Source organism: Aedes aegypti, chromosome 1, assembly GCF_002204515.2.
Source record: "Aedes aegypti strain LVP_AGWG chromosome 1, AaegL5.0 Primary Assembly, whole genome shotgun sequence".
Classification (NCBI taxonomy): domain Eukaryota; kingdom Metazoa; phylum Arthropoda; class Insecta; order Diptera; family Culicidae; genus Aedes; species Aedes aegypti.
In genome coordinates, this window is record NC_035107.1 from 139,877,821 (window position 1) to 139,893,168 (window position 15,348).

Here is a 15,348-nt window from a genome sequence, read left to right on the forward strand (position 1 = left end):
TCCGTCAGGACTCACCACGGTTCAAGGTTTCATACTTTTCGCCGATCGTCTGGTCATTCCTTGAACGTACTGTCGGCGCTGCCTAGACCAACTTCATCATGGCCACCCTGGCATTCAACGTATGAAAGCGATTGCTCGATCGTACGTGTACTGGCCATCTTTGGACAAAGACATCGCCGACTACGTCAAATCTTGCCGAAGCTGTGCCAGCGCAGCGAAGACTCCACCAAAATCAGCACCGGTACCGTGGTCCCGTTCGACCAAACCATGGGAACGGGTCCACATGGATTATGCTGGGCCGATTACCGGAGAATACTATCTCATCATTGTGGATTCGTACTCAAAATGGCCAGAAATCATCTCGACTAGAGTGTCCAAAAAATCCCGGGATTTGACAAATTTCGGTATTTCGCGTTTCCCGGGATTTTATTTATGACATCCCGGGAATCCCGGGATTTCCGCAATGTATGTAGAATTTGATGAAAACCACTAATTTTCATTGAAAAACAATGACATTTTTCCTCACTATCAACCTTATTTCGTAGAGTACAAAAGCATAATGAAAAAGAGAATAAACGAGTAGGGTAGATGTACCAATAGTGGAGGTACTAAGCACTTCATTTAAACGACCAAATTCAAGATGCGCAATTAATGTACATGTTAATGTTATAACGGGAAGTAACGACCATTGACTTAATGAGAACAATGATTTCATCGCAGCAATCCACGGCATGTCAGAGAAAAATAATACCTCCACTATTGGTACACGATTCCTTTAGTTGCGGTATCCGTGGTTTTCTTATCGGATCCTCCACTATAGGAACACTTTACCGCAACTATTGGCACAAGCAAGTAAAGTTTTTGGAATTTAAGTGGTATTTCATCAAATTTAAAGCAATTTGAAAGCTCTTTTCAACTATTCCGCGTATCAACAAGCTAATACGTCGATTTGCAGTGTCGGTTCTGTGGTCGTTTTCCATACAAATATCCCAGGAGATTGGAACATGTTTCGATCTCAATGAAAGTTTCATAATTTGCTTTTCCTTCCGTTAACTTTCCAAGAAAAATATAAAGATGACCAAATAACGATTCATTTTTGTGTTACACGATACGAAAATCTGCAGTGGGACTGACAAGCGTTCACTGTTCATTATGGAATAATTCGAATTGGTGTTTTTCCTTAATTTTACTGAACAAAAAGTGATTTCTCATTAGTGCAGATGAAAGATCGTTAGAAGATATAACGAAAACTAATATCAACTCAATTTAGTCCAAAACGCAGATGGAACTGACTTGCGATTCACGGTAGTAAACTTCAGTCAATAAATTTCAGTAGTTAAATCTAAAGTTGTTTTAAATAATTGATAATTGCTTTAAATTTATGACTTAAGTTTTTATTATAATTTGAAAAAATCCATCAAACCCGTAATTAGTCAAACTTTGTTTTGATTTTTGTCAGGTTACTTCATTTGCTATATTTAACATTTTATTTTAAAAAGTTACATTATCTGTTTTTCATTGAAAAAAATTGTATTGTTAAATTTGTACTTTCATTTCAACCGAAATGCTTGTTTTATTGAAAATTTGATAAATCCCGGGATCCCGGGATTTCCCGGAAAGAGCATAGATTTTTGTCCCGAATACCGGGACGAGCAAAATGGCCGGGAAATGGACACTTTAATCTCGACACACAGTACGACCACAGTAGCCACGGTGTCAATACTCAAGGACGTCTTCGCACGATTTAGTATGCCTGCAACGTTTGTGAGCGATAAAGAACCGCAGTTTCTGCAGCATTTCAAGCATTTTGCGCGGAAAACGGCATAGATCATCTCACCACTGCGCCCTTCCATCCGCAATCTAACAGCCAAGCCGAAAGATTTGTGGACACTTTTACTGCCGATACTCGCATTACAGTCCCATATTCTATGAGATTTCCTATATAAATGGGTTAACAGTCCCAAGTATGTGCAAGTTTAAGAGATCCATAAAAAAATGATAGCGAAATGGACAAACAATGGACCATCACATAGTGTGAAGAATAGACCAAACATATAATTTTAAGGTATTTTATAGTTTTACCTCTTGGCATGTCGAAGCAGAACCTTCACTGACGAGTTTCCTGCACCAATCCAGGTACTTGTAGTCGAGGTGGGTTTGTTCATAGTCTTTCGGATAGTAACAAATGATAGCGCTGAATTGGCTCAATGTTTCGAGAGCACGCTTTACCAGCACTGTAGTATGGAACGTGTTCTCGTTAAGTTCATGCCGGCATGCATTCGCTGTGAGGAAGGTATCGCGCAGATTCGATTGATTCAAGAACTCCTCCACCAACTCGAACTCGGAACTGACGTATTGTTCAGGATTGGCATTGATGCTCCTGAGATATTCCTGTAATTGGCCACTTTCGATGTCCTTCATGAAGCTTCGATAGCCCTCAAGAGTTTTCTCGCTTTCGGACGCTCTCTTCTCTATCGCTTTCTTTGCCGTATTGCGCTCTTCAACTATCTTTTTATAAACGCTGTACCTTTGCGACAAAGTGTTCAAAGGGTGACTCCCAATTGCCGAGTTCAACGATTCTGCCTCCTTAATCAGTTGAATCTGACGAGATAGTGAGTCGCGTTGCTTCTCATAATCTACCAAATCGGTGCGATTGGATTGCAGCTCTTGCAAGAAGTTTTCCATCAGCAGCAAATTTTGATAGATATCGTCCCGATTGCGGTTCCATCCTGGTTTGATTTCCGAAAATCGAATCGCCAGCGTATCACGATTCACCTCACGTTCCAGTTGCTTCTTCGCTTCTCGGAGATCGCTGTTGAAACCTTCGCGATTGCCATAAGTGGACACAGCAAAGCCAGCCGTACCACCGTCTTCGCTGATTGCCCAGTCAACCAGTGGATCGTAGACGAATGCTTCCAAAAGCGTCAGTAGAGTTTCGCGCCCTTTCTTCAGTGACTTGAGCACGTGTTCGCACGCAAGCCGGAATGTACCCTGGAAATAGAAAGACAGAAATAGAGATCATTACTATTTCAATAGACAACGTACACGTGCACAAAAACAATCTTTTTTTTATTCAATAAACAACGCATTGATAAAGCCAACATGTATCTATTAAATAGACATTTTTGTCACTTATAATCATAATTTGCAAGTCTAGGTAATTAACTGCAGCGAAATCGCAGTGATCCCCCCAAAAATAACTGTTCCTATATTTCACCAAATCAGAGTATATCATCGATAAGCGGCAAATCAAAGGAAGATACTTCAGAGCATGTAGGAGATAACACATGTCCTGAATAGCATTCAATTGTGACAAAACATGAAGACTAAGTTTGGCAACAGATAAGAGGAAATATAAACACCGTCATGCACTAAACTTTATCAAAATAGATGCACATGCCGAGCACGATTGAAGAAAAAGTATCTCTCAAGAACAGGCGCTTTAGATGATGCGTATGATTTGTCTGAATTAATGTTAAACTGTCATTAAAAGCTCGTAACCCAAAATTGTTATATACTTATCATGTTATTTCCCTGAAATTCAGGCTTCATTTTATCGTCCATAATTATGACTCAGTGGGGGATCGAAATCTATAAACAACTGGGTGGAATCCCACGCTGATACGAAGTACTCGCAGATTAATAGAAATACTGCACACGCCGACAACAGCAATGGCGTCAAGGGTGTGGAAACTCTATCATATATCCAGTGTTAAATCTAATTGATAAACTTTGCTTTACTGATTATCCCGCCCTCACTGCGTCTGCTAATGTAGGTAAACGCCAGGTGATCTCACTACGCTAGTTTATTATAGAATTGCTGTGTGACAGCCAGACGTCGGATATGCACAGCCATTTAATGGGGGGAGGATAAGGATACGGGGTAACGGTAGTGCTTGTCTAGCAAACACGTTGGAACAATCCCACCACATTTTACTCATACTCTTGGTCAACCTAATGCTGATTTCATAATATGTGACGTTACGTTTCTGAATCACTCCACGAAACTACTTCATTGATTTCGCAAGTAGCAAAATTTGTTACAAGGATTTTTTCAAACATAAAAATGCCAAAAAATTCGGTTTCAAATTAAATTTATGGGGACGGATTGATGTAACTGCTCCAGTATAAGTAGAGCAAAAATATGTCAAAACCAGCCGGTTTCTATTGTTTTTACTTATTTCTTAGATTAACGCTTGATTATTGCCCAACACTTGATTAACACTGCTGGCGCATGACGGTTCACCATAGTAACATGTCTGAAAGAACTTGGAACTATAGAGAACCAGTGCTACAGGTCAAAAGACCCGATAGAGGTGGACGGTTATGATGGCTATGACCGTGGTCATCATGTGAAGAACAAAAAGCCAGTGCTGTATTAGCACCGAGAAGGCACGATGGAGGTAGCGCAACTCTGGTTGAAAGGCCCATCGAAGGCTCAGCACCAACGTAGAAAGACAAAAGATGAGCAAGCGGATTGATTTTACGGCAACCGACCCAGCAACGAATAAAGGTCATCGATTCGAAAGTCGTATCTTGGAAAATGAGAACTTCGAATGAACCCGCGCGTGTTGGGTTCCTGGCTTGTGAATTGCGGAATGTCAGCGTGAACGGCAGCTAGCCAGGAAATACACTGGCTGAAATCGGAGAACGTTAATTCTGAGCGGTGGATCCCATCGACAACATTTCATTCAAGTACCACATCTACTAAAGCGGCGGTTATAGAGCAGAACGTGGAGTTGGCTATATAGTTATTGGAAAGTTATCAAGTTATTCGGTGGAAACCAGTAAGCGACCGAATCTGTGTATTGCGACTGAAGGGCAAGTTTTTAAACTACAGACTAACCTTCGGTGCTGCTAGGAGGATGGCGATCAGCGGTACCTACTACGTACGCAAGAATATCCGCAAACACATCTGGAGATACCAACTCCCAAATAGACCACGTGCTGATAGTTGGGCGATATTACTTAGATGCCATTGACGTCAGACCCTTTCGAGGCCCTAATATCGACTCGGATTATTATCTCGATTAAACTAGAATTCGGGCGCGGTTATACAGCGTCTCGAGTTCCAGAACAAATAAAACGCTGCGCTTCAATATTCAACGCTTGTTGACTGATGGAGTAGCTGCTTAGTACCGTCAGCAGGTAGACGAGCATTTGGAAAGAATCAACGTTTCTGGAGATGTCAATAGCCTGTGGGACCCTAGCCACCAATCTGCGACAACAACGGCGTGGGAAGTGATTGGCACTGGTCAACGACAAAGGACGACTGGTTTGATGAAAGTGCCAGAGAGTGACAGACGTGAAGAAGCCGTATGCTTGTGGCCGGTACCCGACAGAACAGGGAGCAGCACAGGACAGCAAGACTCGAAGTAAAGGGCTGCACGACGTTAGGCATACGGACGTTGAGCATAAGTACGATAGTATAGGCATATTTTACGTTTGGCATAATGGACGATAGGCATAATTTACAAAATGTAAAATGGAATCATTTCAGCGATCGATTGGTTAACTTATTAGATTCATGTAAAATGCTCTAGAGGTCAAAAGTGTTCTTCGCAAAGCGGTTGAGGTCGCCCCATAGTTGTGACATTCGAGGGAAAGACAGGTGTGTGTTCTCGGCTGGTCCATGATTTTATAGTAATGGAAATCGTGCCTCTCACATGACATAGGGTGATTTACGGCTTCAGCACCATTCGAATATTATCGGCAATCAAATTTCAAACGCCAAATACACAGTATTTTTCTATGAAAACACACCAATGAAAATATCAGAGCATCCTTTGTTCTGTCAGCTTCCCACTGACGAGATTTCCAAGACTGAACAAAGAATTTCGCCAAAGATGTGATCAATTGAAATGTATTCGGACTGATTTGGAGCTGCCGAAGAGATTCGCCTGCAGTTCTTGTGAGAAAGCTGCCGACAATAGATACACTGACAAGACCTCGGCATCGACTTAGATGCCGAGAATACGTGAATTCCTCTATGTATGTAAAATTGCAGCCTTACAGTTCTTCAGCTCGCCTTTTTAACCTCTCCTATGGTCGGTGGGTCCACACGGAAGTGAGCAGCTTTATCAGTCGATCCACCGAGTACTTCTGAAGGTATGGGAGGACGAAGAATTGCCCACCAGCTAGTTGGGTGGCCTCATACGCCCAATCTACAAGATAGGGCACAGACTGGAGTGTGCCAATTACAAAGGAATTACCCTGCTGAATTTGGCATAGAGTAAGGTGGGGCAAAAGTTCGACCTTAGTGGTATAATCAAAGTTTCCAGGAAAACAATAGCAGTTGAAACAAAACAAATACCATACAGTGAACCTTCAACATATTGGCTATAATTTTGCTAAACAAACTAGTGTCAAAATATTTACTCATTTTTAGATATAACAGTTTCAAAATTGATTGTCTTATTCGAACTTTTGCCCCACCGGTGGGGCAAGAGTTCGAATCAAGTGTGGGGCAAAAGTTCGCTGGCTAAAACACAAAATATCGATTCTTTTATGACAGGCATACCTTACACCAATCGAAAACTTAAGTTTGACGAAAAATACACACTAAATTTTCATCAAAAAATTACCCAAAACCGAGTTAATTGTAATATACTCAAAAATAGCAGTTTTTCGCAAAACTAAGTGGAAATGTAAAATTTTGGTGACAATTTTCACACGATCAGACAAATTTAACTAAATTTGAAGATAATATGTGGATGTTGGGCAATTTGCAAATTTTTCCGTGATTTTATACGTGGGTCGAACTTTTGCCCCGCTGATTCGAACTTTTGCCCCACTATGGGCCAAAAACTGTTTTCAAGCATTTATGCAAAAACTAATACACCTCAAAGCAACCTTATGATAGGCCTAGAAACGCCCTTACATAAAATATTTAAACAGATTTTATCTTCAATTGGTACCATGCAACGAAAGTTTGACCAAAAATAACAATATTCACGTCGAAAAACAACAAATAGCCATAACTTTTCCAAGTCTCAATCGATTTTTATGATATTTGGAGTGAAAGTCTCTTATTTGAATAGCAATTGAACCACCATGACATTTATAAGATTTGTTTTGAATTGAGCCACAAATCTTAAAAAGAAACTCTTACCCCACTCGAACTTTTGCCCCACTTTACTCTACAAAATCCTGTCGCTCATCCTGTTTAACAGACTGAGACCGCTTGAGGAGTCCTTCGTCGGCGAATACCAAGCTGGTTTTCGTGGAGGCCGTTCGACAGCGGACCTGATGTTTAGCTTGCGAATGATCCTACCCAGACAACCAAAATGTACGTATAACAAAATCACCTGGAGGCTTTGTATGTGCAACATTTCACTTATAAGGTGTCGCGAAAAGGCCTTCTACGTACAAAAGTGGAGGCGATATGCGTGCATATATTATGTGATTAATAATAACATACAATGCGAGTGTATAAATATTCAACCGAACTAACCTGTGATCTTATGCGACTTAACTTATGATAACAAATACGGATTGATTTGACTTACTTTGTACGAGTGTACGGGACGAAACAAAATGTACAAACGAACTCAGAAAAGAAGTGTTTTATGCGAGGAAGCTCATCAATCTGACGAGATTAGCCACGGTGTTTTGCGAGTTTGATGTAATTAGTATGAATAAACGAGTTTCAACGTGAGCTTTCATGCGATTTCTGGTTGTCTGGGTAGATAAATTCCGGGAGTATAACTTGCAGACTCACTATCTGTTTATTGATTTCAAGGCGGCGTACGACTCAGTGAAAATAAATGAGCTTTGGCAGATAATGTCTGAACATGGTTTTTCGGCGAAACTAATTAGGCTGATACGTGCTACGCTGGATGGTTCGAAATCAAGAGTCAGACCGGAAAGCTCTCGGTGTTTTCGAGCGAAAAGTACGAAGATGCGAATATTATCAAGCGTGTAAAATACGGCAGACTTCAGTGGGCTGGTCACTTAGTGCGAATGTCGGAAGAAAGAATTGCGAAAATAATATTCAGCAGGGAACCAGGCAGTGACCGGCGGCTTCGGGGAAGACCACGAATACGCTGGCTGTATGCAGTGGAGGAGGACCTGGCGACCCTAAACGTTCGGGGCAACTGGAGAAGTTTCGCCCAAGACCGACGAAGATGAAGCTCTTCAATACGCCCGGCAATGGCGTGACGCTACGCTGTAGCCATCAAGGTAGATATTTAAAATTGCAACTATAGCAAAGAAAGCTCTCAGGGAGTGCTCATATCACACTAAGCTGGAAAGCAGGAACTCCCTCAATCAGGGGTGTAATACCAGGAAGAAGTAGGAGAAGGAAAATGATACTGTACATAACTTGCTACTCATTTTTGAGTGTGGTTAAGAGATACACAACGGCATACACATATAACTGCTAACGGGTCATCTTGTGAAACACTGTACGCAGAGGCCAAAGTGCAAGCTATGCACTTCAGAACATGAAAACGACCATTAAACGGGTGGCTTCAAATGCCCTGCCTACAAGAGTGCAATAAAAGGCCAATACAATACCGATACCATCACAAGAACCTTTTCCATGTGAGGTTGGGAAAAAGTGCCATTCTTCTTTAATTTTAAAATCATTTTCATGGTTGCATACATTTTTGAAATTTGACATTAAGCAAATGGCTAGAGATGCTAGTATTAGAAAGTCAGCGGAAATTAATAACGCCAAACAAATTTTCGACTGGGCTGTGTCGCAAAAGGTGAAAGACCAATTTAAAAAAGATTGGGAATTTATCTATGCAACTGAAAATGACTATTCAGAGGCTGAAAAATTTCATCAGGAAAGATTTTCTAACCTTGTTCCAATTCCTGGAACAAAAAAATATCATTTATTTATACCAAAAGACGAACAAAGCATTTTTGCTAGTGAATTCTCAGATGCACATGAAAACCAAGAAAATACAGCATGCTTTGTTCTTAATAATACAAAGAAACGAAAATCTTCTGGTGTTAGCAACCAAAGACAATCTTCCCGGTTGAAAAAATAGATAGTATTAAGATGAAAATGTAAGTTATATACTAAAAAATTGAATAAATAAAATTAAAAAAAAAATAATAATATTATTTGTTCCATAGAAAAGAAAGAATCCCTTTTCAGTGTAATGAAAAATTGAGGCAGAAACAGTTTTTTTTAGTTTTTCTTAGCGGTGTAATTTTTCATGAAAAATATCATCCATTTCGACTTCTACTTCATTAAAACCAATCACATATCTTTTTTTCAGATGTTTTAGAAAATTTGCAATTGCTTTGATAAAAAATCTTTGTTTTTCCGATGCTTCGATTGAAATATGGGTTTTCAAACAAAAGGCTTTTATGGTCATTTTCCACAAAATTGGCCATAACTCAAAAACGAAAAAAAGTACATTTCAAAAATTTCAGCGATTAAAGCTTAAGAAATTATCTTCTCAAAAATATATATTTTTGAAAGTTTTCCACTAATTGGAACATAGTTTTTCCGGCTTTTCATTACGAATTTTCTCGACGGTGGAAAATTTGGTGGAAAACTGTTTCCAGTTAATATTTTTTTTTATTCCTGAGAAAATTTGCTTTCATTTTCATAAAAAACTTTGTTTCTACGATGCTTCTTTCTTGAGTTATGATTTTTCAAAGAAAAGGCTCAAAATGGCACATTTTCACATTTTTTACAAAATTGGCCATAACTCAAAAACGAAAAAAAGTACATTTCAAAAATTTCCGCGACTAAAGCGTATGAAATTATCTTCTCAAAAATATTTGTTTGAAAATTTTTCACGAGTTGGAGCATAGTTTTTCCAGCTTTTCTTTACGAATTTTCTCAACGGTGGAAATTTTTTTGGAAAACTTTTTCCAGTTATTTTTTTATTCCTGAGAAAATTTGCTTTCACTTCCATAAAAAAAACTTTGTTTCTACGATGCTTCGTTCTACAGTTTTGATTTTTCAAAGTAAGTAGTGTCAGAGGAAAACAAAAAAATTCCAACGTAGTTTTCCGGGAAAATAAGCAAACCTAAATTTTTCTCAATTATTTTTTATTCATATATTGATGAGCCCTGCCTGTGGAAAAAGTTTCATGAAAATCTGAGACCCTTCGGCCCACTTTGTACGGAAATAAAAAAAATCCCCACACGAGACATGCATCCGTAAAAGACTGTTGAGTGAAAACCATAGAGCCCAACCCCCATTAGCATCCCATTATTGGGGTTGCCGTACATGTACCGGATTCTCTCTTCGAACTGTTCCCAATCATGAAACTCATCCGCATAACAGAGATACCAGTCGTAGGCTTCCCCTCGCAGAATCGTGTGTATCCTCTGCATAAGGACATCGTCAGCGATGCGATCCATCGCGGCAAGACGACGGACCTTCAGCAAGAAATCTTCCAGCGATCTGCTCCGCGCGTCACCGCTGAAACTCAAGTGCCATTTCTCCATTCTACGGTCAGCGTCTCTTATCTCCGCCTCGGTGATTCTTCTGAAGTTGCGCCTCGGTCTGAACTGCCTTCTAGTCCATCCATCTTCATCGTCCGAAAACTCATCTGAACTGAAGTCCAATTGCGCTCTCGCGTTGACTCCAGAAGATCGTCTAACCCGTTCGCCTTGACTCCAAACTCGCGCTCCATTATCTTCGAACCGACGCTGTGCAAAGTCCACCTGCAAACTCGGTCGATGCCTCCATGTTCGGTCTAGGCGATTTCCCTCGTACGGATTCCTAAACTGTTCGTTACGGAACGCAGAACTGTCTCGTTGTGCCTCGTAGCTGTCTCTGCCACCGTACTCCTCTGCTCTACGCGGCACACCACCTGGTGCTCGAACTACGTATTCCGAAAATCGCTGCTGTTCGAAGCCCACATTTACACCTCGTTGATGCTGCATCTGTCCACCTTGACGTTGCCTTTCTTCCGCTCCACCGTAGTGGTCCTCATCGAGTCTGTCGCAGTTCCACTGATCTCGCCGCCTATACCAGTCCTCGTACCCCTCATTTCCTTGATATCTACTCCCTCTGTGCGTGTTTGGGTTGGCAGCTGCCCTATAGTTTCTGCTCTCGCGCTGGTAGTAACAATCTCTCTCATAGCTTTCTCGATCCCTATTGTACGCTCCGCTTTCCCGTTCAACATTCCTATTGACCACGTTCTCCTTTGAGCCTTGACCGCTTAGTGAAGCTCTACAGTCCCTGTCTACCTTCTCTCGCCGATTCTGACTCTCATTATGGCTCACCAAACCCGCGTATCCTTTGCTACCATCATTTGCATCCGCCAATTTTTCGCTCTCCATGCCGCTATTCTCGTCTCCACCTTTAGCTCCCGTAGATGCATTCAACAAAATTTCCAACTTCCGTTGCAATTCCTCTACTTGCGCTTCCAAAACCTTCTCCCTCTCACTTACTACGCGCTCTGTCTTTTCCTGACTCCCATTCTTAGTGACCTGCTCCTTCTGCTTTGCGCCATTCTGTATTGATTTATCCGCACCTTCAAAGTCAAACGGATCTGGCCGTCGCTCATACTCCTTTCGTCCTTCAAATCTACTCAACTCTGCCCTTATGTCTTTCAACAATTCCCTTCGCATTCGCTCCGACTCCCCATCTTTCGTCATTATCCGGTAGACCCTACCCCAATAGTGCTTCAAGCGGGATAACGATCTATCATCCAAACCATTCGCCAATTTATTTCTCAACTCTGAGATTCGAGAGCAAATTAAATCGTACTCTTGATCGATCGTGAACGGAGATTCATACACTCTGCCCTCCTTTTCGTCCTCTTTAAACAAGTATCTCAACAGCCGATATTTTGCCTCAACGTCATTTTTAGTCTCTTCAAATTTCCCTCGTATAGTAAGCTCATAGTCTACTTCATCATTTATCAAATGGTCCGCATATCTTAAATCAAAGGAAAAATATAAGAAGAAAATAAAACAACAAATAAACTAATTCTATATATTACCAATATATTTCACTGTACTAATTCAATATTTCCCATATCTCAAAACCTTCCAAAATCTTATAATTTACCAAATTCACTATATCACTCAAAGAATCTACACAAAACCCAAAATTACGGAAGAAACATTACTCCGAAACTATCAATATGTGAACCTAAAACTATCCATAAATATAACGCAAATATTTTCCGAAAAGTAATTCCACATCAGAAATTCCATAAATTCTCAAAATATTCCGAAGACCTTAGTTGGGCGCCAATTTGTAGCCAGCCCGGGCGATCTGTCTTAAAGCACGTAGCTTAAGCGCCACTCCACAAGGGAGACCACATGCCCAATTTTGAATTGCCCGGTTGAGACTCTCCTAAGGGCGAGTCCATTGAATTTTCCCGAAAGGAATTTTACAGATCGCTTCAGCTGACTTACGAACCAAACGACCGAACGGGGTTCACCCTATTATCGCTACGCAACCACACAATCAAGAAGGCACTCAGAGACTCCGGTAAGAGAATCACTCATGCTCAATACGAGCCAACGCTCGCTCTTTCTCATCACGGGCAGACTCGTCGTTCGACGCGCTACGCATCAACAAATAGGAAGCGGACTGAGAACCCAACAGTCAAACTCCATGAAGAGGACGGGCAACGAAAACTAAACACGCATAGTGACGGGCAACACATGAAAACTAATCAAACACTAGGGATTACGGTTACAAACTAATTAACGTTTATTGGTTTTGATGATCACATGGTTGACGAACGAATAATTTATTTACTAAATTTCCTTAATGCTAGCATTTCACTTCAATGTTTGTGTGTGTTTGTTCTCTCTATCTCCCTATCATGTGTGCGATTTCTCTCCCTATCTATACTTCTGTGCTCATGTGCTCTATGTTCTACGTCACCGACCAAAGCAGTGCATCTGCGGGCAAGTCTGCACTCCTGGTGACAATCGGATCTGGCGGCGGCAATTCGTCACGCACGCATCGTGATCCTCACTTCTCCCACTAGTAAGGCTTTAGTAGCACATACTCTTCAGTCTAAGACTGGACAAAAAAACACTTCGAGGCGCCCTCACCGGACGCCCCACTCCGCTCCGAAAAAAGGTTTAAATTGGCTTGACTCACCGAGTTCGTTGGCTTGCCTACGCTGTCGATGACCTGTGACCCAGGTCAGTGTCCTCGTCTAGACGAGCGGCGATCTCCAATGGCGGTACTGTTGAATGACGCGCTCTTCACCGGAGCCGGGGTCTCGCAATGGCGGCGACAATAATCGAGCTTCGCAGTCGGTTGGATGGATTGGCCGACCTGCGAATCCTAGAGGTCCCCTGAACCTCCCTCGGTCGATTTGGTGACGGATCGGCCGACTTCCAACTAGTTGGCGGTTGCTGGGCAAAGAATTCTTCCGTTGGGGAAAAGTCCACGCGCTTGGGTGCGGGTGGATTTGCTGCGAAGAAACCAGCCTTACGGCTAAAACGAACACTGAGCACGACACTACATGGCACATATCGAGCACAATTACCTTTGATATTTGGCTATCACGCTAATTCGCACACAAATCCTAACTACGCACACTTTTCACGAACTAGGGAACGAATAAATATTTAATTAATTACATGTACTTAACGTCACTTGAACAATCTTACTTTTCAAAGAAAATCAAACGAATTACAAACGCGCACACTTCTAATTTGCTTGGTAGTCACGAACGAAATGAACGAATCTGTGACTCCTCAGATTAAGGAAAGTGAATCTCGGACAAACCGGAAATTCGTCATTTCCCGAAACTTCCTCGTACACATTCGTGACCATACAGTCACGAAGGATAACTCGGCACGATGGTTATGCAGCTGTCCCTTTCCAACCTTTCGAACAAACCGATAAGCCCGCCCTAGGAGAGATTCAGCAAAGAGTTCGCAATTCGCGATTGCCTACGCTAAGGGATTTCTTATAATTTGAATTTACTTATTTTACTGTACATTTACTATATTTACATCTTAATTCATATCCGCATTTGGACAATATTTACAAATATTATAACGGAATCTATTTACAAAATATATACAAAACTCCTGACCGCTACAATAGTTGGGGTAGCTGGGTGGTAAATGACTGGACAATGCGTACCATTGGTACTTCGCATACCTGCAGGTATAAAATAGATCCCATTTGTGGTCCTTAGCCTCTTGTCCAGTAACTCCTATCCCTACCTCCCCGTGGTGCCGCCTGGGGTACGAGTAACCGTAGGGAAGATCGGGTAACCAACCCTGGTGGGACCTTGGTCGTATGCTGACAGGGAAGGGGGGCTCCTCTCTTCTGAGAGTGTAGCTTATCAGAGCGTCTGTTCTCCATGTTAGGGGCGGCTTAAAACAGCGTCTGTTCTCCATGTTAGGAGCGGCTGATCATCGTCCTAGTGCCAGCGTGGGACTCTAAACAGTGCTGTGCACGATGATCCTCCGGCGAGACAGGGGGTTGGTGCAGGCCTTACAAGCCAGCCGTAAAAATCATCAGTACAGGAAGCATACAATGTAAATTCGGACCGGAACAATCGGCATAGACCCAGGCATCGAAAACGGACTAACGATTGGAAACTCGGATCATGGAACTGTAAGTCTCTCAATTTCTTGGGAAGTACCCGCATTCTTTCCGAATTATTGAGGGTCCGCAAGTTCGACATCGTAGCGCTGCAGGAGGTTTGCTGGAAAGGGTCGACGGTACATACGTATAGGGATGGTTATACCATCTACCAGAGCTGCGGTAACAGACATGAGCTGGGCACAGCTTTTATCGAGATGGGCGAAATGCAGAGGCGCGTGATTGGGTGGTGGCCAATCGACAACAGAATGTGCAAGTTGAGGATCAAAGGCCGTTTCTTCAATATCAGCATACGTGCACAGCCCTCACCTAGCAAGTGACGATGACGATAAGGACGCTTTCTACGCGCAGCTGGAACGTGATTACGACGGCTGCCCAAGCCATGATGTCAAAATCGTTATCGGAGATCTCAACGCTCAGGTTGGCCAGGAGGAGGAATTTAGACCGATTATAGGGAAGTTCAGAGCTCACCAGCTTACGAACGAAAATGGTCTTAGACTGATTGATTTCGCCGCCTCCAAAAACATGGCCATACGTAGTACCTACTTCCAGCACAGCCCTCCTGTTTCGGTACACCTGGAGATCACCCCAACAAACTGAATCGCAAATCGACCACGTTTTGATTGATGGAAGACACTTCTCGGACATTATCGACGTCAGAACTTATCGCGGCGCAAACATTGATTCGGACCACTACCTAGTGACGGTTAAAGTGCGCCAACGACTCTCCGTTGTGAACAACATTCGGTACCAACGCCCACCACGGTACAATCTGGAACGACTAAAGCTACCCGAAGTCGCAACTGATTATGCGCAAAGCCTTGAAGCAGCGTTGC

At 42.1% G+C, this 15,348-nt stretch overlaps 1 protein-coding gene across 2 annotated transcripts in view; it reads right to left on the minus strand.

The window, feature by feature from the left end:
* LOC5580104 (serine/threonine-protein kinase Smg1) overlaps positions 1 to 15,348 on the minus strand; it is a 136,661-nt gene that overhangs the window by 17,391 nt on the left and 103,922 nt on the right. For both annotated transcript variants that reach the window (XM_021848697.1, XM_021848704.1), the window contains exon 7: positions 2,083 to 2,991. In XM_021848697.1, the coding sequence (XP_021704389.1) occupies positions 2,083 to 2,991 (909 nt within the window). The remainder of the gene's footprint in view (positions 1 to 2,082; positions 2,992 to 15,348) is intronic.